At 35.1% G+C, this 22,679-nt stretch overlaps 1 protein-coding gene across 3 annotated transcripts in view; it reads right to left on the bottom strand.

Annotated features, from left to right (window-relative positions):
• The window catches only part of STAG2 (STAG2 cohesin complex component), an 81,270-nt gene that overhangs the window by 7,559 nt on the left and 51,032 nt on the right, over positions 1-22,679 (bottom strand). For 2 of the 3 annotated variants that reach the window (XM_062584301.1, XM_062584302.1), the window contains exons 9-31: positions 21,378-21,451; positions 21,139-21,262; positions 19,913-20,011; positions 19,730-19,809; positions 19,137-19,244; positions 18,167-18,278; positions 17,327-17,444; positions 16,481-16,584; positions 15,653-15,745; positions 15,369-15,458; positions 14,350-14,553; positions 13,148-13,218; positions 12,805-12,892; positions 12,621-12,701; positions 8,217-8,309; positions 6,124-6,298; positions 5,583-5,722; positions 4,297-4,398; positions 2,133-2,281; positions 1,521-1,649; positions 971-1,176; positions 430-619; positions 229-342 (exon numbers count right to left, since the gene is read on the bottom strand). In XM_062584301.1, the coding sequence (XP_062440285.1) occupies positions 229-342; positions 430-619; positions 971-1,176; positions 1,521-1,649; positions 2,133-2,281; positions 4,297-4,398; positions 5,583-5,722; positions 6,124-6,298; positions 8,217-8,309; positions 12,621-12,701; positions 12,805-12,892; positions 13,148-13,218; positions 14,350-14,553; positions 15,369-15,458; positions 15,653-15,745; positions 16,481-16,584; positions 17,327-17,444; positions 18,167-18,278; positions 19,137-19,244; positions 19,730-19,809; positions 19,913-20,011; positions 21,139-21,262; positions 21,378-21,451 (2,744 nt within the window). The remainder of the gene's footprint in view (positions 1-228; positions 343-429; positions 620-970; positions 1,177-1,520; positions 1,650-2,132; positions 2,282-4,296; positions 4,399-5,582; positions 5,723-6,123; positions 6,299-8,216; positions 8,310-12,620; positions 12,702-12,804; positions 12,893-13,147; positions 13,219-14,349; positions 14,554-15,368; positions 15,459-15,652; positions 15,746-16,480; positions 16,585-17,326; positions 17,445-18,166; positions 18,279-19,136; positions 19,245-19,729; positions 19,810-19,912; positions 20,012-21,138; positions 21,263-21,377; positions 21,452-22,679) is intronic. The other variant, XM_062584303.1, reaches the window with a different exon arrangement.

Here is a 22,679-nt window from a genome sequence, read left to right as displayed (position 1 = left end):
CCACTTTCCTATGTGGATGTACCCAAAGTACTAGTCAAAGGCATTAAGCCAAATTAACACCCATCTCACCTTCCCCTCTCCCCACTGACCCCAGATCCTAATTAGTGTAATTAAACACTACTCAAAAACTAGAACATGTATGCCTCTTAAGAGATACAGAAGTAACATTACATTTAAGAAATCTTCCCCTTTCCAAGCCACTGAGATAACAGCTCTCTCTCAACTCACATAGCATGTTGCAAGTTGGTTCTCAGCTTGACGTAGTTCATCGCTGCCCTCTCCTGTTGTTGTCGCGCGGCTTCTTCCTGTTGCCTTTGAGCCAACATCCACGTTACTTGCGTGCTTAAAAAGACCATTGTTCTATTTTAAACAAGAACTGTTTTTGCGTATGAATGCTAACACAAAGCAGACCTACTCATCTCTACGTACTTGTAATCGAGTGGAGCTTGGTGGTGTTCAGGCTGCATAGGATAGACACCCATATAACTCTCTTCAGGTCGCAATCTCTTGGGCTCCCTCATTATTGTGGAAGTAAGTTGAGGTGTCTGCATCATGACTGGCGTGTGCATTGTCTGCTCCCTGTTCAGCCACATACTGTCACTACTGCTGCTTTCTTCAGCTGGAAGGAAACACAGGATATCAGTAAGTCTTTTCAAACTAGTCAAAAATTAAATGTTTAAGAAAGACTTAATACATGTACATCCTGCCTACTGAGAATCAATTTCTTTACTTTTTGATATATAAATTCTTAAATGTGCCCCAAAATGCATTAATATTCTGCTGCTGACTAAAGCGTTTAGAATACTTTTAAGTTCTGCAACTTTAAGTAGCATAATTCCTTCATTTCCTTTTGTGCCTCAGCACCACATTATTCAGACTTCCAAGATGAAGAATTTTTCACTAAGACATGCACATAATGGGAGATGTACGTAAAGAGTAGAGTAAATTTTAAAATAGGAAAAGTCGCAACCTTCAGGTGCTTTCCGTTTCCCTGTTGCTGGCTTTGTTTTCTTATTTCTTACTGTAGATCCTCGACTACTGATTCCACTGATGACTGACATAGTATCATCATCCCCACCAGCTAATAAAGAGTTTCTGTAGGACATGAGAGGAAGCCACACATCTTCTCTTCGTAGAGACATCTGAAAGGTCATGAACTTCTCCAAATAAACATACCTTTAAATGGAAAAAGTGGTTAGAAAGATGCAAAATATTGGTAAGGTGATGTTCACATGTGAAGACAAGCAACTACTTTAACACCCAAGGCTCTTCTCACCTAGTTAACAAAGAGGTCTGACAACAGCAAATTCAGAGTATGTTTTCCTTCTATCCATCGTAAAATGAGAACAACAAGGATAAAAACAATTTACCCTTTGTGATCATACTCTCTAACCTGCCAGGTTAAAATTGGCTCAAGTGCCAAAGATTTCATTTTCTGTGAATGCAATACCCATATACACAGGTTTACTCAGGTGCATGTTTTCTGATATGATAATTAAGAATATTAAGCAAATACTTACACTGTTCTTTTGTCTTGTCTGAGAAGCTTGGAGGAGAACTCACTCAGGATATCAAGAAATGCCAAGTTCAATGGTGGATGGCTCTCACCTTGTGGATTAGGCTCCTTAAAGGCAAACTCTATGCCATCTCTAAAGTAAGAAAAGAAAGTTCTAAGTACTGCGAGCTACCGAAACTGAACATTCCCCTACTTCAAGAAAGTAGTTAGTTCTTAAATGTTGCCAGATCCTTAGAAAGTCAACACTATTCATAATTTGAACCTGGATGTACTCCTTTTGTCATAATGCTCCACAGTTCTCATAATTCAAGTTTTCCATGCATAGCAAAAATAATGACCACTGGTAAGTCGACAAGTCACTACCGTTATGGACAAGACATTTACACTTTTTCATGACTGCACCAATACTGCTATCATTTACAAGCTTTTATTTTTGGTTTTATTTCATGGACAATGCAGTCACCTCCTAATTTGTAAATAGGATATAGTCAAAATGAAGGTCCTTAGCACCGACATACTTTGTATTAAGAAATTAATTTTGAAAGACAGAAAAGATATTTTAATTACGTTAGTCAAAAAAGTGTTTACAAAAAAGTAATCCAAAGCACATAATTACTTATGTAACATAGCTATAGCTTCTCTTGTTTTCAACTGATCCAGTCCAAACGTTAATGCAAAACGTCGAGCAAGTTCCTTTATGCCACTGAATGTTGGTGATGATCTGTCAAAATTATAACCATTTTCTTGAATCATTTCATTGAAAAGCTGTACAAAATAAAAAAGACGATTTTCATTTATTAAAAGATTATGTCAAGGTGGGACAAAACTAGGCAGAGTAAAAAGTTGCAAAATGTGTTTTACTGCTTAATTAGAAAACCCCAAAAGATCAACATGGACATTTAGGAAAGTCAAGTCAAGGCTCCTCTTGAGGAGTCTATACTTCAGAGTTTATCCTTGAAGCATGAACAAGTTTGTGTCAAAGCATTTTGTCATGCTGGACAAGACTGGTTTCAGTGGTTTCCTAAATGAGCTGTTTCAGAGTGGAGAGTACTGAGAATTAATAAAACTCCCTGATCTGTACTCTAACAGAGAAGAAATAAATAGGGTAAATTCTCACATGGCCTTTTTGTTACAGTTTGTGAAGACTAATTCAATTACTAGTTTCTAACTCATCTTTTGTACCTTTTCCATATAGAAACAGAATGGAAATAATTTAAAATGAAAACAAGGCTTCAGGAGAGCTGCTGAAAACACTAGCAGCTTTGCCACTGAGGCTCTGATTGTTACTATCCATCAATACTTGGCAAAGCTGAACATGCTGAACTTTGTAAATTTTTTCTTTGATCAATCTTTTCACCATCCTACTGATTTTGACCGTAATTCTCTACAACAATCAAAGTTTCTATTATATTTTGTCTATTATATTCTGTATTATCTAAGGAGAGTATAATGAACAAAAACTGGACTTACTAGGGCTATGCACATTAACTTTTTATTGCCAGTTTGAGCCAAAACATATCTAAGTGGTGTGTTGCCTTTTATGCTGGTATGGCTCACTGGAAATTCAGTACTCCCTTTATCAGCTATCACTTCTAGTATTTCCTCTCAGATTGGTTCCTTTTCTAAGAAGTTTTCCTGGAAAAATATTAGTTTACATGTTTAAATTTAATGTCATTTTTTATGATATTTGGGTCCCTTCAAGTTGCACAATCCTAATATGCAAGCAAAATAGTAACTGCCCTTGTACTTATTACGTCCACAACTTCCATTTGCCCTTTAAAATAGAAAGGGTAAGTTACTTACAAAACTGAGAAGATCAATAAGGGAATTACATTCTGATGTGACAAAAAATTTTGAATTTGAGAAGGTTGTCAAAAATCATAAAAGGAGAAACTAGCTTTAGTTGTGTATTTCATGCTGCAGTTTACCAACTACCTAAAGTCATGCTGCTCTGAAAAGGAAAGATCTCTTCCTCCCTTGTACTGGCAATGAGATTCCTCAACCAGATCAGAGGCTTCCATAAGCTTCCCCCCGCCCCAGGTTAGTTTTCAACTAGATCAGTATCTAGATCTAGATCCACTACACAGCTCTATGAACTCTAGTACTGGTAACAAAGGATGGGGAGAGGGGATAAATTCAGGGACATTGCTCCTTTCGACAACAGCACAGATCTATGTTGAATTAAAGCAGATTGCAGAGCTATCACCTCACTCTTGTAAGATTCATGCAGATGGCTTACGCAGGCAGATGAATCTGATTCTGACCTCCACTGAATTCATCGGCTCTCCTTACAAGTACAATCATATACTGAACAGTGCATTAAATTATGTTTTAATTTCAAAGATTGGCAAAGCCCCTACCAAACATTAAGAAATACTAAAATACCACAATTTCTCATTACTTCTAAGAACAGATACAGTAAGAAAAGCAGGAAATCTTTCCCTTTATCTGTTCAAGAATAAGCTACAAAGTTTGTAACACACTTCTGTGAATGTGACTCAAACTACTCCTGAATTAAGAACATATCATATACTACCCCCATTTAATATTTATCATCCTTCCCACACACTTTTCAGTAAGACAAGATTTGAGCAGTAGAGGAAGGCTGTTAGCAGTTTTTCAAATAGTTGCAGAAAGCACATTTCACTTCAAATCTGTTTATCTCTATCTTCTATACAAATTTCTTCATGAATTTCTTACTGTAGCTATTAAGCAAAAGAACATGATCTTCTATAGTATGGGACTTCATACATAAAATATTACAAGTAAATCATTCTTACCTGCTGCAAGCTAAGAATAAGCGTTTTAGCACACTGGATTTTGTCTATTTGTCTTGTTTTACTCATTGTTTCTTTAATAATATCACCATAGTCATTGTAATACTAGGAAAAATCCAAATGCAATAGGTTAACTTTTGATTTCAGCTGAAAACATTACAATTACCAAAACACCTCAGAAAACAACATTTAGGATATGCTGCTTTAAAAAATTTCAGACACTTTGAAAAGTAAAAACCAATACTAACATGTTCATGATTACATCATCAAGATTATATTCTAAAATATCTTCAAAATGATAAATACCCATAAAACCCCAAAAGATTTAAACAATTTTGAAAAGAAGTGGAAAGTCATCAGTATCAGTTTAGTGGCAGACAGAAATGTTTATCTTCAAGTTCATGGCTCATTTGTGAAAGATGTGTTGACCACTTTGGAGTACAGGATTTGAATCTGATCTTTTTGGTAACTCCTATGACACTGCCAGGAAAAAATGCTATTTTCTCTACTGAAAGGAAGCATTTATGGATAGCTTCATAGCCATAATTTTTCCAATCAAGACAACTGCCTGTTTGGTTTTGAAAATATTTAAGGTTCACTGAAGACTAAATTAGTTATTAAGTGATTCAAAATGTATACAGGGCAGTCAGACAAAAGTAGGCTAGCTAATTTTTTTTTAATGTAAATCATAAAGGAGTAAAGTTTAACCACGTTCACAAAAACAGAACTCGTATCATTGTACAGTTGTGAATCCCAAGCACCAAGAAAGGATTTTATATTGAACTGAAGATGGAAATAAGTAGTAATAATAATAATAATAATAATAATAATAAAATAAAAAATAATACAATTCTTCTAAGGAAGAAAGTAAACTCTCAAATCCGTATTTTCTTCCTGTTCTACAAAATTTAAATTGCAATTATTTGATACAGGTAAACATTGGGTTGATCTCTGTAAGATTTTCTAAAAGCCTACCAAGTTTATTACTGAAGTAAAAATGTATCATGAATCAAGGTAAGAAATGAATTTACTAAAAACAAAGTAGAAACAATTTTCAGGTACTCCCCACCATCACCCACACATGAGTTTTAGAATGATCTCAGTTTTTCCCCCTCCTTGGCAGAAAAAGAATTTTTAGAGGCCTCCAAACTACTGCCTGGACTTTTGGAATCTTCACATTTTGAAATGTGTTAGAATAAATATTAAATAGTAGTATTAAAAAGAAAAAAAAAACAAAGTGTTACATTTTAGTAGTTTTATGAACTATCACGACTAGGCTTCAGACATACCTTCATATATTGCTTGAAAATGTCTGCAGCAGTATTCATTTCCACCACAGTATATACAATGAGTTTACAGAAAGCTGCAAGTAGATTTCTTCTTTTGTGCAATGCTTCAATTTTGCTGGCTTCATCATCCTGCTGCCCATCTGGTAAGAGTTCAGAAAAATGTCAGGTTCAAACACTTCATATTTAGGTATTATATAAAAGTGGTAGGGGCTAATGATCAGGATTCAGATCTCTGTTCTGACAGCAATGCTTTTGATTGTCCATTGACAAGCCTCTTTCTGAAAAGGAGACACGCTTGTGCCTATTAAACTAAACCTTCACCAACATTATCCAATACTTCCCCCAAAACGTAAAGAGCTTAGTCAGCTACTGACACTGAAAAGAAACTTACTTCTGTGCTCAAGCACACTTCAAGTCCAGGGGAAAGGGAAAATAAACAAAAAAAACAAACACTGCCCCCCCCCCCCCGAACTGGATACATAAACAAAATATAATTACTTAGGCAAATAATATAAAGAAAGGAAACAAGTTTTATACAAACCTGCGCTATTATTATCATCATCCTGATCAATGAAGACATGATCTAAAATAAAACTGAGTAGTTCAGATTGCAACGAAGAATCAGGAGTGTAAACAAGTGGCTCCAACATATCACGTCCTCCTGTCATAATCTGATGACTGAAGATCATCAACACATCGCACAGAATTGTGAAAGCCTATTAAAAAGAAATCTTAATAAATATCTGTTTAGAAACTACGTTTTAATTCTGACTTACATAGAGAATATTGTATTTTCTCTGAACAAAACACTTATTCAGAGCCCAACTCTGTACACAGGCCTTTAAGTCTTACTTGACTGAACAGGCCAACACGCAAATAGTTTCCTGTAAAAGACTGCTGTATAGAGGCTGGGTCTGTAAATAAAAACACTCTATAAACGAAGCCAACTGAGTATCAAAATATTCTAAAACTAAACCAAGACAAACCTGTATCTCTCAAATTCTGCCTGAAGGGTATTACACATTAGGTAGATACCATAGATACCATAAAAAAAAAAAAAGGCAGGTTGTGTGGTTGGTATCGATCACATGTGAAATGTCTAACATGGCTGAGGCCACTCAATCCCTTCAAATTCTTGTTTGAACAAGCAAACTTGTCCATCTGACACTGGATTCAAACCTCTGTACTCCACTCCCTGGAAGTTCTGAACATATCCGTAACTAGCTTCCATCCTGCAAACTAATAGACCTGCTTAACCTTACGCTGCTTAGTACTGGGTTTCATTTCTTCCCCTCTGATGGCATAAGTACCTCCATTCTAAAAGGCAGATCTGTTCCCAAATTCCTCAAAGACATACTACCAACTTCTTGGTCAAGTCCCTTGCATCTTTTCATGAGATTAGAGGGAGCAAACAGAATCATGCGTCAATAGCCTATGCAATTACCTGTCAGTAGTCTTAGTTTTATACCCAGTAGTCAGTCACCAGGCAGTAATCTTAGTTATCCCAGACCTACACAGACCCCGACCTTTATTATAAATAGACTTTCTCAGAACTTGAATAATGTTACTCGCACTTTCACGCCCAACATCTTTTGATTTTGATACTAGATAGTGCTCAGACTTAAAGTACACCTATTCAGCTAAGAAAGTATCCTCATTATAGCAAAATTTCAAAAGCTGCACTTGTGTGATTCAGTAGATTAGGTTTTCAAGATCAACCAAGCTTTTATCTTTTGCAACTAAAATGCACCTTGCTTTCTATTTGTTTAATTGAAAAAGCATATCTAGAAGATAGTTTGGCCCTTCCCCTATACAGAGAGAATTTTTTTTTCATTTTAGCATTCTGAAGGCTGTTTAAGGGATTTACTTATAATTTCTTCTGCTATCAATAATCCCTACTCTTCAGTGGAATTTGAAACTCCTACAAGTGTCCTGACTGGAGAGCTATTTGACCATAGGCTGGAAGAGGCACAGCCCCCACAGTTTAACCTTTTTCTCCAATCCAGTAACCCACAGAATTCAAAGCAAGTATTTCCCAAAACAAGTCTCAATTCTGTTTGAATGGCATGGGGGGGGGGGGGGCATACAAAAAGAAAACCTGAAACAAAAACCCTCACACAAAACCCCTCACATCTGTGCTTCTGTCTCCTGTTTGAGGCATTAGATACTTTACTTGCATGGCTCTAACACTATTCCACAGGAAGGGCAAATATATGAATGACTAACTACAAAACCAGTAAAATGACAGAAAGCCATCAGAATGCAATTTGCTAGAACTCAAGTCTCAAGCTTTACTCAATGTCCTACTGCTTTGAAATGTAACTCTCCCACTAACTAGAATGCTTCTACAGTGTACTTGGCCAGCTGCTGTTTAAGGAAAATAAAAGTTTATGCTACGTAAAATTATTAGAATTATGTTTTAATTGATTCTGCAATCCTAACTAAATTATCCAAAGGCAGAAAAGCGTACAATTACATTATATACATAACCTCAAAGGGCACTAAGTATAAGCATCCAAGGCACTTGCACCATGTTGCTACGTAAGTACGTAGAGTTCCTCTTGCTTATATTTTAAACTGCTTTAAAAGTATAACAAAACTAAAAGATTATACAGATAAATAACAATCACTAACCTGTTCTTTAACAGCAGTGTTTACATTGGTCAGGTAGTGTTGACAGATTTGACAAAACACTCTCATCTGCTTCTTTAAGCGTAGAAGATCCTCCTTTAAAGAGAAGAATTTCAAATAACAGTTTTGCTTTTTCATCTTAACCTTAACAACATACAGTATACCTTTTCACAGGGCTATCAACTACAGACCTCCGTAAGTGGTTTTGACAAAGCCCACCACCTTAACCTCACTACAAATACAAGTAGCAATTTCCCCATCTTTGTCGTGCTATACTTACCACAAATAGAAATATGAGTTGGGAAAACACTAGTTTTTTAAAAAAATAAATAAAAATAAAATAACCCCCCCTCACCACAAACATTTAGAGCACAAAGCTTTCTTTTACACATACACCTGCCATTTCAACCCAGATGATGAATCTTGCACAGCTGTATGTTACTAAAACAGACATGGCTCCATTTTAGTGGCAACTGAATTAAAAAAAAAACATTAATAAAAATCACTGCTTGGGGATGAAAGCAGGAAAGGTCAGGAAGGGATCAGGTATTTTTCATCTTCTATAAAAAGGTAACTTAATGACATAATAATTTCCAAAAACTAGATTAGTGAGCAAATAAAATAGGCAAACGGGTACAATCCATTCTGTACAAATATTGTTCTGTGCAGTATGTATGTAGTGCCACAGCTCCTGGCTACCCTATCCATTGTATCTTTGAAGATTCCAGCCCAGGTGGAACTGGAGAAATATACTTGTCTGTTGTACATGAACTATGTATGAAATATATATATAGCCACTATCAGTCCAAAGAAGAAACACACCAAAGGGAGGCAGGAAAAAGCATCACACATCCAACCACACATACACACTTTTCCAGAGCTTAGTTTGAAACAAAGTTGCATTACCACTTTGTGCCCTCAATTAAAGGCATTTAGTTCTTTCTACAGCTCCTATGACTCCGTGTTCTTAACGGAGTGGCATATGAAAGGAATCCATCCTAGGAATAATTTCATTCAAATACCACGACTTCCAAGGGCTGCGAGAGGCTAAGGAAATGAGCAACAGCTACTTAATCCCCTCACCTCTTTGAGGGAGGAAAAGGAAAACAGGGTGCAAAGGAAAAGAAAACAGAACAAAGATGAGTTACAAGAGAAAGTAAGAATCATTATCATAGAATCACAGAATCAGTAAGGTTGGAAGGGACCTCTGGAGATCATCTAGGCCAACCCCACTCCTCAAGCAGGGTCACTTAGAGCATGTTAGACAGGGTTGCATCCAGGCAGGCCTTGATTCTCTCCAGAAAAGGAGACTCCACAACCTCTCTGAGAAACCTGTTCCAGGGCTCCGTCACTCTCACAGGGAAGAGATTCCCCCTCACGTTCAGGCAGAACTTCCTGTGCTTCAATTTCTGCCCATTGCCTTTTGTCCTGTCACATGGGACAACTGAAAAGAGTTTGTCCCCGTCCCCTTGACACCCTCCCTTCAGGTACTTGTAGACATTGATCAGATCCCCCCTCAGTCTTCTCTTCCCCAGGCTGAAAAGACCCAGCTCTTGCTCTCTTATAACACAGCATCCTGAGTTTTAAAAACCCTACTTTGACTGCCATGAAACATTTATGAAACTCAGAGCCATTTCAGAACTGCTTTCAATTAAAAACAAATTTGATCTTCTAGCTCATTTAATGAATGATGCTGTTCTTCAGTTCAAGTATACAGAAACTGTATCACACACATGTATCCCTACTTTTTTTTTTTTTTCCCCCCCCAATGCCTGCTTCTGTGCATAGTAATTACAAGATCATCTGGAACAGAAATTCTTTATCTGGATGTAGCAATGCAGGCCTGTACCTTCACATGGAGCACAATACTCCAAATACTACCTTTTCGGAGAGAGAGTTCCACTGACCTCAAAGTCAGGAGAGCATGAGTTTCTGACTCAAGTCGCCAAGTGAATAACAAGGGCTTCAAAAGCATATAATGACTGACAAAGTTACACATCCATAGCCCAGGTGAAAAACAACCAGTAGCATTTTATCAAGACATAACAGAAACTACAGGACAGTGGCAGAGTTGAAAGGAGGGAGAACCAGATCGGAACACTTGGCTATTTTCTCAACCATATCTACCCAGTAGGCGATCAGTTCAAAGACCAAGATTGTCATCACTGAAGTAGAAGGGAAGTCATTATTACCAGGTAACAAAACTTGCAATCGGCAAGACAACCAAAAAAACCTCAGTGTCTAGAGGCCTCTGCCCTTCAAGAAAGCAGGTAACTTATCAGTATAATGTGTCATTTAATCCCAAAAGGAATCACAAAAGCAACAGCTGCTCATTGCCTAAGATTGAACAGAGTTTAAGTATGTCATGTTTTAATAACACTTTCACTACACAAACTTCTCCCAACAGTCACCAGTCAAATTACTATACTGATGTTAAGAGAAAGGTTCTTTCCTTTACACAGAATTGTTCTCTTGAAGTTTAATAAATATCATAGAGTCTTTTAATTTAAAAGTCTGGATTCTGAAGTTAACTCCCAAACTTAGTCAATCTGTTCATAAACAGAACACGTTTAAAAAGAAAAGTAGAGCACAGGACACCACTGGCAATACGCTTCAACTTCTTTGCTGTTATGTTCCACTGGCAACCAAGTAGAAATCAATGGAACTTGCTCTGCATACCTGGTGCGTTTGGCAGCAATCAAGCAGTTACGTTTAATGAAACAGGTTCAACTTCTGAACTAGAACTACAAATACCTTTAATTTACAAAATTTTATTATACAGGAACAGAAAATAGTTTCAATAAAGTACTACTTTTTCAAATAAGTTCCCTATGTTCCTACTGAAAATACTATAATTTATGTTTTAGTGCACAAAAGTTGATGTTCACCTCTATGAATAATATTTTGTTCAGCTTCTGCAGTCAAACTTGTGACACAGCCTTAAATCTACCAAATACCCCACATTTTCATTACATTCAGACCATTGCCCCCTCGCCTTAGGGTCAGCTAACAAAGCCTCCAAAATTTTTCATTCACACGTTAGTTTTCAATTACTTATATGTATCCACTTATTGTCAGATATTTAGGGGTTTGTAAACATTAAGTTATTAAAAGTTAGACAGTAGAACAGTCAGCCAGTGTGCGTCAAAGTTTGCATTTAACAGATCTTCAGATTCCACACTAAGTCCCGTAGGTGTTCCACGCTATAAAAGAAACTAATACAAGGTATACCAAATGCCTCCCACTCCTGTCATCTACCAGATGCTCACACTATAATATCACAAAATAATAAAAAAAGCAAAAATGTATACTTCCTCACACAAAGATTTGTATTAATACTAAATTATAATTTTTATTTTACTACCTAATAAATTATCAGAGATGTCTACAACTTTTTTTAAATTAATTTTAAGCATGGCAATGGAGAGAATTCAAGAGGCTGAAAATTTGTTTATTTCAACTCTCGCAAAGGATGTGCTATCAGTAACTCCAACAATAAGAAGTGAAACTCCACTGCAAGTTCCAGGTGGAACAACGCAAAGCGGATCCTTACTATGGGACTGCAGAAGGCTTCTGCAAAAGAGTGTCTAATCTTAACATAGGTACCCAGAGCAGAGTTTTCTGTGCTCTGATTTATAAAGTCTGTTCCAAACTGTCCAGCCTTGCATAAGGCACTTCTCATAGCAAGCTATATTACCACTTGTTCTTACAGTAATGCTGTCTAGTACATGCAAGAAACTCTAATCCTTCCTCCAAGATTTTTCAAATAGTGAAGTTAAAACTATGACATCTTTGTCCTCCAAGATTATTATAAATAAAATCTGAAAGAGCTCTCTTGCTATTCTTCTGAGAAATTGAGATTTTTAAACTTAATCGTCATGCATCTTCATTTAACAACACATTTAAAAGATTAATGAAGAGCAACAAAATATGAGTGCAACATAAAAACCAGGAATACTATGACAGCGTGCAAATTCTTATTCTCGTAATTCATCAAGCTGTCACTGATCTATAATGGTTTGTAAACAAATTGAAACTCTGCATACTTAAGAGTAGTAAAAGAAAACTGTACTGTATTTTAGAGCTGGTTTTCTACTTCTCTTAAGTATCGTTACTTTGTTAAGCTAAAAGGTATCCAATTCTTTTGCTACAGTTGCTTTAAAATTCTGAATATAATATTGACATTTAAATAATAAATAAACCTCAAACATTTAGAGGAATATTAGAGCTTTAAATCTCAAGCTTTCTGAAATTAAAATCAAAGTAGAAAAACTTATTAGAAATGCAGCTTTTGGCAGATAACTGCAGAGAAATTGTGAACCCTAATCCTTCCATCACACTTCCCACTTGATGACACTGCAGGTAATAGAAATGTTTATTTACCAATACAACTGGAACAAGTCATACCTTTGTGGAACTGCTTTCAGTAATTTTTGCTAGCTGCCAAAGGATTACATAATGAGTACACTGCAGTGCATGAATAACAATCTGCAATTAAGAAGACAAAAAGTATTAGATGAAAGAGGCTGATAAAAACCAGCAGCAAAAGCTATTTATTGTCGTAACTAAAGAATATATTTCAACTACAAACCTGTTCCGGCATGTCTCCATTTTCAATGCCAGTTTTTAATAACTTGTAGTTGCAGCCAAACAAGTCCCATCTTGATAAATCATGAGCACTGGAAACAACAGAAATGAGACAAAGATAACTTAACTAACATTATTAAACTATTTCTGCAATTTGATGTTAACTACTTCTTCCTAAAAGAAATGCAAACTGAAGATTAGTTACATGTGTATTTCCATGCAACCTTATAAATGCTTTATTCAAACCATGACTCCTTATGCACAACACACAGGTGTTCACACTGAATGGAAGAAAAGTTGCACAGATTTAGAGCTACCAATTTAAAATTTGACAGAAGTCTACTTACTTGTGAAAAGCAGTGATTCTCTTCAGTGTTGACAAGACTTGATAAGCATCATCTTCATCAGGTTCCTCTCCCTATTTAATAATCATACTGTAAGAAATCTTGCAAACAAGTATGCTAAGCAAACTAGAGAACTTTAATTTCAGAAGTATCTAGGTATTTTAAAAAGATGTATATTTTTTCAAAGAGTTGAGAGTTTGAGAGAGAAGCTTAACACAAAGCACAACCCAAACAGTCTTAAAGAGCAATCAGCCTTCATGCTTAAAAGAAAAATGACCAGCAGCTTAAGGAGAATATATGCTATATAGGGAAAAAAAAAATAGAATCTGAATACAATGTATTATGTAGGTGTTTTAAGTTTCTCTGAAGAATCCAGCAGAGGCCACTATCAGACAATAGATAATGGACTAGATGGGCCACGGGTCAATACTTCAATCTTGCATTAATCACAGATGAAAGACACAGAGATGAAGAAAATGTTTTATTTTTTTTTCCCAAGCTTCTTATGAACTTGCATTTGGAGAAAGAAAAGCAGCAAAAAAGTTCAAAAATATTTAACTATCACTTAGGAATAGCAGATCATCTTTAATTTACATACAATTAACCCTCTGAGATTATGAAGAACCTTGATCAATGTAAGAGAGATATCGTAAGTCCAATGAATTTTACACTTCCGTAGTTGCACAATCTTATCTTAGCAAAGTACAACAGATTTCAGCAGTACTACAGTATTTATCATTTTCCTTCAGGTCAGACACTACTTGACATTTCATTTTCTTATTTTACCTCTAGATATTCCTTTTATTTTAGATATTCCCCTTTTTCACAAAGGAGGACTTAATGGAATACTATAAACCTTTTCTTTTTTTTTTTTTTTTTTTCTCCCCACAGTCCATGCATGTCTAGAGTTTCTAAGGTGGCATGCTAGTTCAGGTCAATAGGCCTGAGGAACAGGAGTGAAGCTTAACAAAATAAGTCTACATCTCAGAACTGTGAAAAAAGCAGTCAAAGAGATGATAAACCTCATGCTCCTTTATCACAGATTCACAATAATGATATTACTCTATCACTATACTCAACCTAAGAGTTTTGAAGATCAGAGTGAACTTTACATCCCTAATTCACTGACTTGCATATGAAGGCAAAAACAACATACTGAAAATATTTACAAGGGCAGGAAAAGATGATCTTGCATATTATAATACCTCTTGCAGGAAGTCTTCAAGAAGTCGATTAAACTTGTCTGCCAATTCATCTATTAACTGACTTCTTGCAATGTCAACTCTGTTGAAGATTGTGAACTCTTCATTACAGAGAGCGTGGTACGTTTTTGAACAGGCTTCCAAAACATCTATATCTGTGTGCTTCTCTACAATATCCCGGATTTGTCGCAGTAAGGCATCCAAATGCTTAAAGAAAGGAGGGAAGAAAAAACAACAACTGTAAAACTTGGGTAATTTTTAAAGAGAAGTCCAACTGATTAAGCTCATAACTATGATATAGATCACAAAACACTGAAAAACTGCTTAAACTTCAGAATAAGGTGAATTCATTTAAAAAAAAAATCAGTCATCAGTATGTTTTTAACCTAACATGAATTCACAATGACAACTAAACAATACAAATATTTATCTTTCACCATGTAAGCATTTATACACAGTCCTGATAACTGAAGATGTAGTTTCACAACACTCAGGTTTCAGGCACTAACGCAAACTTCAGTTTTTCTTATATGCCTCCCCATAGAGTTGCTCACTGCTGCTCCTTATCGCCTCCATGCTGTGCTATCAACTGAGTATTTTATTACTTTTTTGACCCTAGCAATTTCCAGCTACTTGCTTCACAATACAGCTCTGCAAAACAATGCATCTGAGAAGGAGGAAGTAAAAGCAAGAAAACACCAACTTCATCGTCACAGCTGATAATTTCAGAACAATAATTGCGTGCTTTATGATGAGGTATTTTTCAACTTTTTTCACGCAATACTGGTGATAAGATTCTCTGTCAAAACTGGCCAGACAGGTCTTAGAAAAATCAAACTTTCAGGCTCTCTACAAAGAGGAAAAAGTCAAAGCTGTGAAGTTCAGGCCTCATTCTCCATGAGGTTTACAATAACACAAGTCACATAAATGCAAAAAAACCTGCGTCTACAATGGTGACAAACTCCAGTAAGGAAGTTAAAACTCATTTTTTTTTCCTTCCACCTTAAGGAGTGCTACATTACCTTTTCTAATCGCCCTGTTGTGTAAATTTCCAAATCAAAGTACTGTGGCAACTGCAGTAAGTTCGTGACTTTCTCTGCATCTACAGAATACTGTAAAATTTGCAAGAAAAAAGTTTAAGTATATTGGTTATATTCCAACAGTACAGTTGGTCTTAAAATAATCATATATTAATAATAGCTAATATGAAAAACAGTTGTACAAATCATGCAATTACTTATAAAAACTATACTATTTGTTTAACATTTTAACAGCAGCCCATCAGCAAGAGATGAATTAAACTTACCTTGGCTAACAACTGAGGAAGGGCTACTGCAAAAAGTTCTGTAATTTTTGTCCTGTCATCCAACTGGGTTTTCTTTTCCTTTGCTGTCAGCACCTAAAACATAGTTATTGTAAAGATTTTACAATTAATAGCTCTGGTACAAAGTTTCATTAGCACAAATAAAATGGTAATTAGGTATAAAAACCTTGTGATAGCACTGTAAAATTATCTTTTATATATACACTGTACTAATCATGTGAGGCAAGTTTGTCTCAAAAAGGTCAATATAAAAATTTTACAACTCAAAAAAATGCAGTTTAAAGTTACACCTAATATTACCCAGCTTACTTTGAAATTAAAAGCAACAAACTAAAACAAATGTCATGGTTAGATTGTTTTCCTTAACTGCAATAGAATAGCAAACCTTTCAGCTTGCTTATGATTTTTAATAATTTGTATTTATTCAATTCATGTTCCAATTATGTCTTCATATCCAAGTTGTTGATTCCTATCTGAACAGGTTTCTTACCAACAGCTGTATGACTTTTGAAATTATCTCCCTTCCCTGCTTAATCCCTCAGTAACCAATACTTCTTTTAAAAACTATTTTTAATTACCTTTAATACTAAAAACAAATAGAGTAGTACAAAAAAAAAAAAAAATCAAGCACACACCAAGATCCTGAAAAAAATGAATCAAAGTAGTCAAATATTGGCAGGTATGGAGAATGAATCTGTATTTTTCAATTCATTCCTTTCAGCAGCAACAGCCTACAGCCTTTTCCTTCTTCCCACACTGTCCCTACTTAGCCATTCCCACATCTCTACATAAGTGGCTTTTAGTTCCTACCCTTTTCCCTGTTCCTCTTCCCACAGGAGGATGACATTCAGCTGCTTGTCGAATTGTACAAAGCATTATTTCAATCAGCGCACTTTCTTGTCTATCTGTTAAAGCTGAAATTTAAGAAACACATGTTAACATACGCCTAGTTTTAGTTGTTATTTTTTCTACAAGTATTAATATCTAAGGACAAAAAAAATACATGTTTAAAAAAAAAAAGGAAAAGAGAGAGACAGACATGCACACGGGCCAACAGCTTGTGTCTCTCTCCCCACCACCAACACACACAGAGAAATAAGCACCTAAAAAGCACCCTATAAAACAGCACAGAAAAATATTCAAATTTGAGGAAATTACATAGGATGAGTCATACAATAGGATGAAGAAAATACAAAGTTTTATAATCATTTTAGTTTTTATTTGGAGATTTTTTTTTAATAGGACCTACAAAATTACAGATTTCCCCCACCCCTTTTTGTCCCATTAAATAAAATGACAGTATTTTTCCATACAACAGTTTTAACATTCAATGAAAGAACCACTTTCAAAAGCAACTTTCAGTTTCAGTTCTCTAATATCAGAGGTGCAGCCTAAAACCATGAAACAGCAGAGCAACTGAACACTACATACTCACTCCTCCTCTTCTTTCCCTACCTTTTTTTGAGCACTTCACTTTCATACCAGAGATGATCTCTTTCTAATGTTCTATAATTAAGTATTAGCAATTTATTACAGCCACGCAAAAAAGCAGAGAATGCATGGGTATTTGTAAATGCACACATCTAATTTCCTCATGAATCAAGACTAAAAGGAACTGCAGAGCAATATACAGAAAGATCCACTGAAATCTCTTACGCTCTTCTCCATTGAGAGGCTCCTCCAACAGAAGACTGTTCATACATTCCCAGTCCTTCAAGAGATCTGTTGCACAGTCCCACATGCTGTCCACAAGATAGGCAGCATGTTCATGCAACTGAAAATGAGAAGACAAAGTTTTTCTTCATCAGTAATCAAGTTGATTAAAGAAACTGCTATAACTACTCAAGTTTTCATGCTGCCTCTTGTCTGTAGCAGGAAATCACAGAAAATTTGGGAGTTCTCTGGCACAGCACATTTGAGATGAATACAGATCAGCTATTACAAAGAATAGAGTACAAATCACTAGAAGATCTGTCAAAATGTTACTTTTTTATTTTCTATTTGACATTTAAGGAGGTAGTTGCTAAGAAGAATACAGAATAGTAGAATGCAAAAAACACTTTTTCCATGGTTTCTGTAACAAGATAAGCAATACTGATTTGCCCAACTTTCATAACTACAAGTCCTCCAACAAAGTAAGGACCATAAGAAATAAATATACTAAACTTTTTCATCTAAAGGAAGTTCTCAATTCCTTTTAGAAGTAAGATCTGGGTGCCCAAAATACTCGGTAACTTCATATTTCTATATTCTTCTCATTAAGCTCCTAAATCAACATCTCTATTTTCATCTATGTAATATCATGATGACTGAGAAAAGAGTATTTGTCACAGCAGAGCCACAGTCTATCTCAATACTGTGTCCTGGAAAGATCCTTGAAGACACTGTTGTGCATGGTTGTGTTCAAGTCCCCTAGTTCTTTGACAATCTAGTGAAAAACTCAAACAGATTGGTGGTTATTAAGCAAGGATAAATAACCCACAGAATTCTACTTACTTCACTTTCCAAAAAGAAAAATACTAATGTCTTCACAAGGTTAGCATTTGGACTTTGTCTTCCCCTCCTTTTAAGTATTCCCTCATCTTCAGGATCTCTGCGGCTGAAAAGTCTAAAAAACAAGTTATTTCACAGCAAATTTCTTCATTACCTTAGCCATAGTCAGTTCATATCAAGATACTGCTTTTACAGATACACATCTAGTATCTTGCTATGTGGCTCTAAGTCTGCCCCTCCCCCCCCACACACTTTTTTAAGGAAATGATTTGAGTCAAATGTCTTTTGAACCATCTTTTGAACCATCTTTTATTTGGCTTAGTTGGTATTTCACTGACTATTTCCAGTGGAACATATAATTATCACAAAATACAAGCAACCAGTGACACCTGCAGAAGCTTTTCCTACTCCACTTTAGGAAGTTACATTTACTGAAACTCCCTCACAAAACTTTAAAGTAGCAAAGAAATATTGAGAGAAGGTCTGAAGAGTATTAGATGGAAATTCTGTTAAGACATGATTCAGGATTAAGAAAAATTTTACAAAATACTTTCTGAAACAGTCATCTGATCCAACTTTTGAAAAAGAATAACTGAACTACAAATGGAAGAAACATATTATGTACTGAAAACTTGGGCTTTTATCTATTGGTGTGAGCATTTAAAAATGTTTCACAGAACAGGAAGGAGATGGTAAGAAAAGACCAAAGCATTTTGTTATATTCCCTGCAGGTACAAGCTTTTAAATTGCAGGCTTCAAAATTACTTGTGATTTCCCATTAAGAAAAAATACAACTATTCAAAAAATTCAAATAGCATTACCTTTTCTAAAAGTTAATTCCAAAGCCCACTTCATTATTCAGGCTTTCCTTTTCTTAACTAAAGCTTATCAGAATCATAATATTAATATGCACTCTAAAATCTACAAGAAGCATGAACAAAGAAAGAAGTTAACTATAATTTCTTCCCCTTACTTTTTATAGAGAAATTCCCCCGCGGCAACTGCTACTGGCCGATGAGCTGAATAAACCAGATGGTAGACATTTTCACAGTCTTCTGCAGTCAGAACTTCTTCACTACTCCTGGGGTCAGGGAAGGATAGAAAAAACAGGACAATTTAGAAGAATATAAATTCTAACGATAGAGATGAAAATGATGGCAAACTTAAGCCTTTTCCTTTAAATTAACATCCTAAAAAAAAAAAAAAAAAAAAAACCCACAAACTTCCTCAGCAAAATTACTGAGTATTACTGATAAAGTATCAGTGTTTTTGAAGGTTCAATTATTGTCTAATGTTCAATACTTGCCATATTTATTCAGTTCAAATCTTGTATAATAGCTTCAAATAAGGGAGGCCGAATTCTGCATTTCCAGCCCTTTCTCATATTGTAGTGGACAACTGTCCTAATCAAATTACTTCTAGAATTCATTTTCTTCTAGTGTAAGATGCGTAAGTATTGCTTCAGATTTTGTTTTATCTAAATTCTGTTAAGTTATTTCATTGCCTGAAAATATGAAGAATACTTTAAGTTTAAAAATTTGCTATAGGTCAGATACACATACTTACTGTAAAACAAGAGTGAGTAATTTTATTGCTTGGACTGCAACATCGTATTCTTTGTCAAGAGTCATAGACACAATTCTATCCTAAGAACAACAACAACAAAAAAAAAGTATTTTCAAAGAGGAAAAAATGGGGAAAACAACTACAAAACATTGAAATGTTTTTAGAAAGTGTGAAGGTACTAACCTTAAATCTACTGGTGAAGAGTTCCAATTTGGAATTAAGCTCCTTATTATAGTAAAGCCCTTGCAAAGCAGTTAGGCATTTGAGTCTTACTTCCCCTTGCTAAAATAAAATTAAGAACTGGATTAAAAGTTAAGTATAGGATACAGATGCCATTTTAAAATCATACAGTTCACCCCTTACAGCCTGAATTAATTCAGAGACAAAAAATTAATTTTGCCAAGTTATGCTATCAATAATAATGCTAATGCTATGAGAATATGTCCTGTCTCATAATAAGCCAGTGAAGGAAAAAAGTCTCACCGCAATTAGTTTCTATGCAAGTCAAAACATACTTTTTTCATTCTCTCAGGATATATTCTAAATGTTCACGATATTTCTAACTAGAAGTCTACGTGTTTCTTTTCACCTCAATTAAAATTGGCAACACCTACAACATTAAAGGGAGTCTTTCATTATACCAAAACTATGAAGTAGTTATTGAGACAAGTATTTCTCTGAAATACAAGTTCTACTTTATCAGAGAATGTTTTAAGGTGTAAATTCAGATACACTTTGCAAATATCTAGAACAACTGCCATCTCCATGCAATTTCTTATCACCTCACAGCCAGAAGTTATTGTTCTTCTAAATCAAACCAATTAATGTATGTGATCATTCCTCATTCGTTTCACTGCAAAGTCAATAGTTAAAGTCTTCAATGCAAGATCTAGGCTGATCTGCTGATTACAGTGGATCAAGCAGCTTTCATGAACTATATATGACGACCACTCCAAGCAGAGAATAATCTCTAGTTTGTAGCTGATAATTAACACCTTCAGGCACCGGCCAGCACTGAAGAGGATAACTTCTTATATGAATGTTTTACAGTTAGCTGATGAGGCCAATAAATCTCTTACCTTAGCAAAAGAAAGAAATACTCTGAACATGTGACCGAGTTATTCCATGTAAAACTCATTAAATTTGAATAGTTAAGTATTACAGAATAGAGGGCTGCATCAGCAAAACAAAGAAAAAAAGAAAAAGCTATTTCCTTAAAAATTTGGATTTACTCTCTAAAATCATTTAAATCTTATTTTACATGTATTTTTAAACATCAGTGTTTCTAACAAAATGAAAGCAGTGACTCATTAGAATAATTAATAGATCAGAACCTAGTTTGTCAAGATCAAAGACAGTCTGTAGACTTACGCTTGATGGTTCTGTTCCTTCTTCTGAAGGCAGCTTACCTTATCATGCATAGTCCATCCTACATATTTTAAATAGCTGTCATTGAGAAAGGCATCACTATACATCTTCATCCATATTCCAATCTCTTCAATACAGATAGCTCTTATTTCAGCAATTGCATCTCTATTGGGAAGGGTACAGAGGAAAAATAGGATCAAGGAGATAATCAGAAATAACTCATTATAAGCTTCTAAAATAAATTAATGGAGCTACATATTACTTCATAGGAACAGCTTACCGGTATCTATGCACAAAAACACCTTTAAATATTGCATTCATCATGTTTTCTATTTCATCCTGATTTTCCTGAAGCTGAAAGAATGAACAAAGTGTATCAAAATTGAGCAGTGCTTTTACAATCAGATCAGATAGTGCTGGTGTTAGACAAACTAAAATAAGTTAACATTTACAAGTATAGTCGTTAAATCCTTCCCCAAAATACTCATGTATCATTTGCTCAGTAATTCTGAGCACCTAGCTAAGAATTCTACTAATTCTACTCAGCAACTAGTTAAGGAATTTGTCTACCACAATATATATCAATAGTTCTGACTACTGCTAAACTGCTCTTCAACTGTGACAGAGAGAGTTTAGGTTTCTGCAAGTCCCTGATAAAATCAGTCATAAAGAAAACTCATTTAAATTAGTTTTCTAATTAATATCTTTTAAGCCTCATGTTCAACGTAATTTTTAACACACTTGCAATGTTTTCATGAATGTTCTGTACCCTTAAGAATTTATAATCTAAATAGAAAGTGCTTCTGTATCTTTTATTAGCTGCATGAGCAGTAAAGTTCAATTCACATACTCTGTTATAAATACCTCTTTCCTCCTCACCTCTCACTTCATTAGATTAAAAAATAAATAAAAGGCTGAAATCTAACAAGGATTACAGAAAAACTGAATTCAAGAATACCAAGCTGTAAAATAATGAAGGAGATGAATCAAGTCTCTTGGGATAACAACACAAGAGCAAGATATGCAAATGAGGTGATGTGGTGCACACAGTGTTTTGAAACAAAGAAATAGAGATTTATGTGTTTGGAAGGTGCAAAAAAGTCAGTTAAAAGATTTGGAGAGAACTGAGCAGACAAGGCATATTTGTTTTGCAGTCTGAAATATGAAGGTAGGCTAGATTAAGACAATATTAATAAGAGTCAAGGACTGAGGAAGTAGGGACTGCAGTAGATAGTATTAGCTTTTTTTTTTTTTTTTTTTTTTTTTTGGTAGAAGACCTTACCCAAATAGAAGAGTTACAAGAAAAAATGCAGATATAAAGGTAAAGGATCTGTCCTACCGAAATTTAAAGAAAAGTAACAACAAACAGTTTCCATAGCATTACAAGATTCTAAAATGAAAATAAACAAACACAAGTGGTGGGGGGGGAGGGGCGGGAGGGCAGGGGGCAGCAGCTAAGCAGCAGAAGAATAAAGACAAACTAAAAATATCTAACATGTTCTGGGAATAAATCTAATGACAACTGTCCACAGTAGTATATTCAAAATATGAAAGTGGAAGACATGCAAAATGGAAAAGAAAA

Source organism: Rhea pennata, chromosome 11 (genome assembly GCF_028389875.1).
Source record: "Rhea pennata isolate bPtePen1 chromosome 11, bPtePen1.pri, whole genome shotgun sequence".
Lineage (NCBI taxonomy): Eukaryota > Metazoa > Chordata > Aves > Rheiformes > Rheidae > Rhea > Rhea pennata.
Note: the sequence above shows the minus strand (reverse complement) of the source record. Positions and strands in the feature narration are given on the sequence as shown.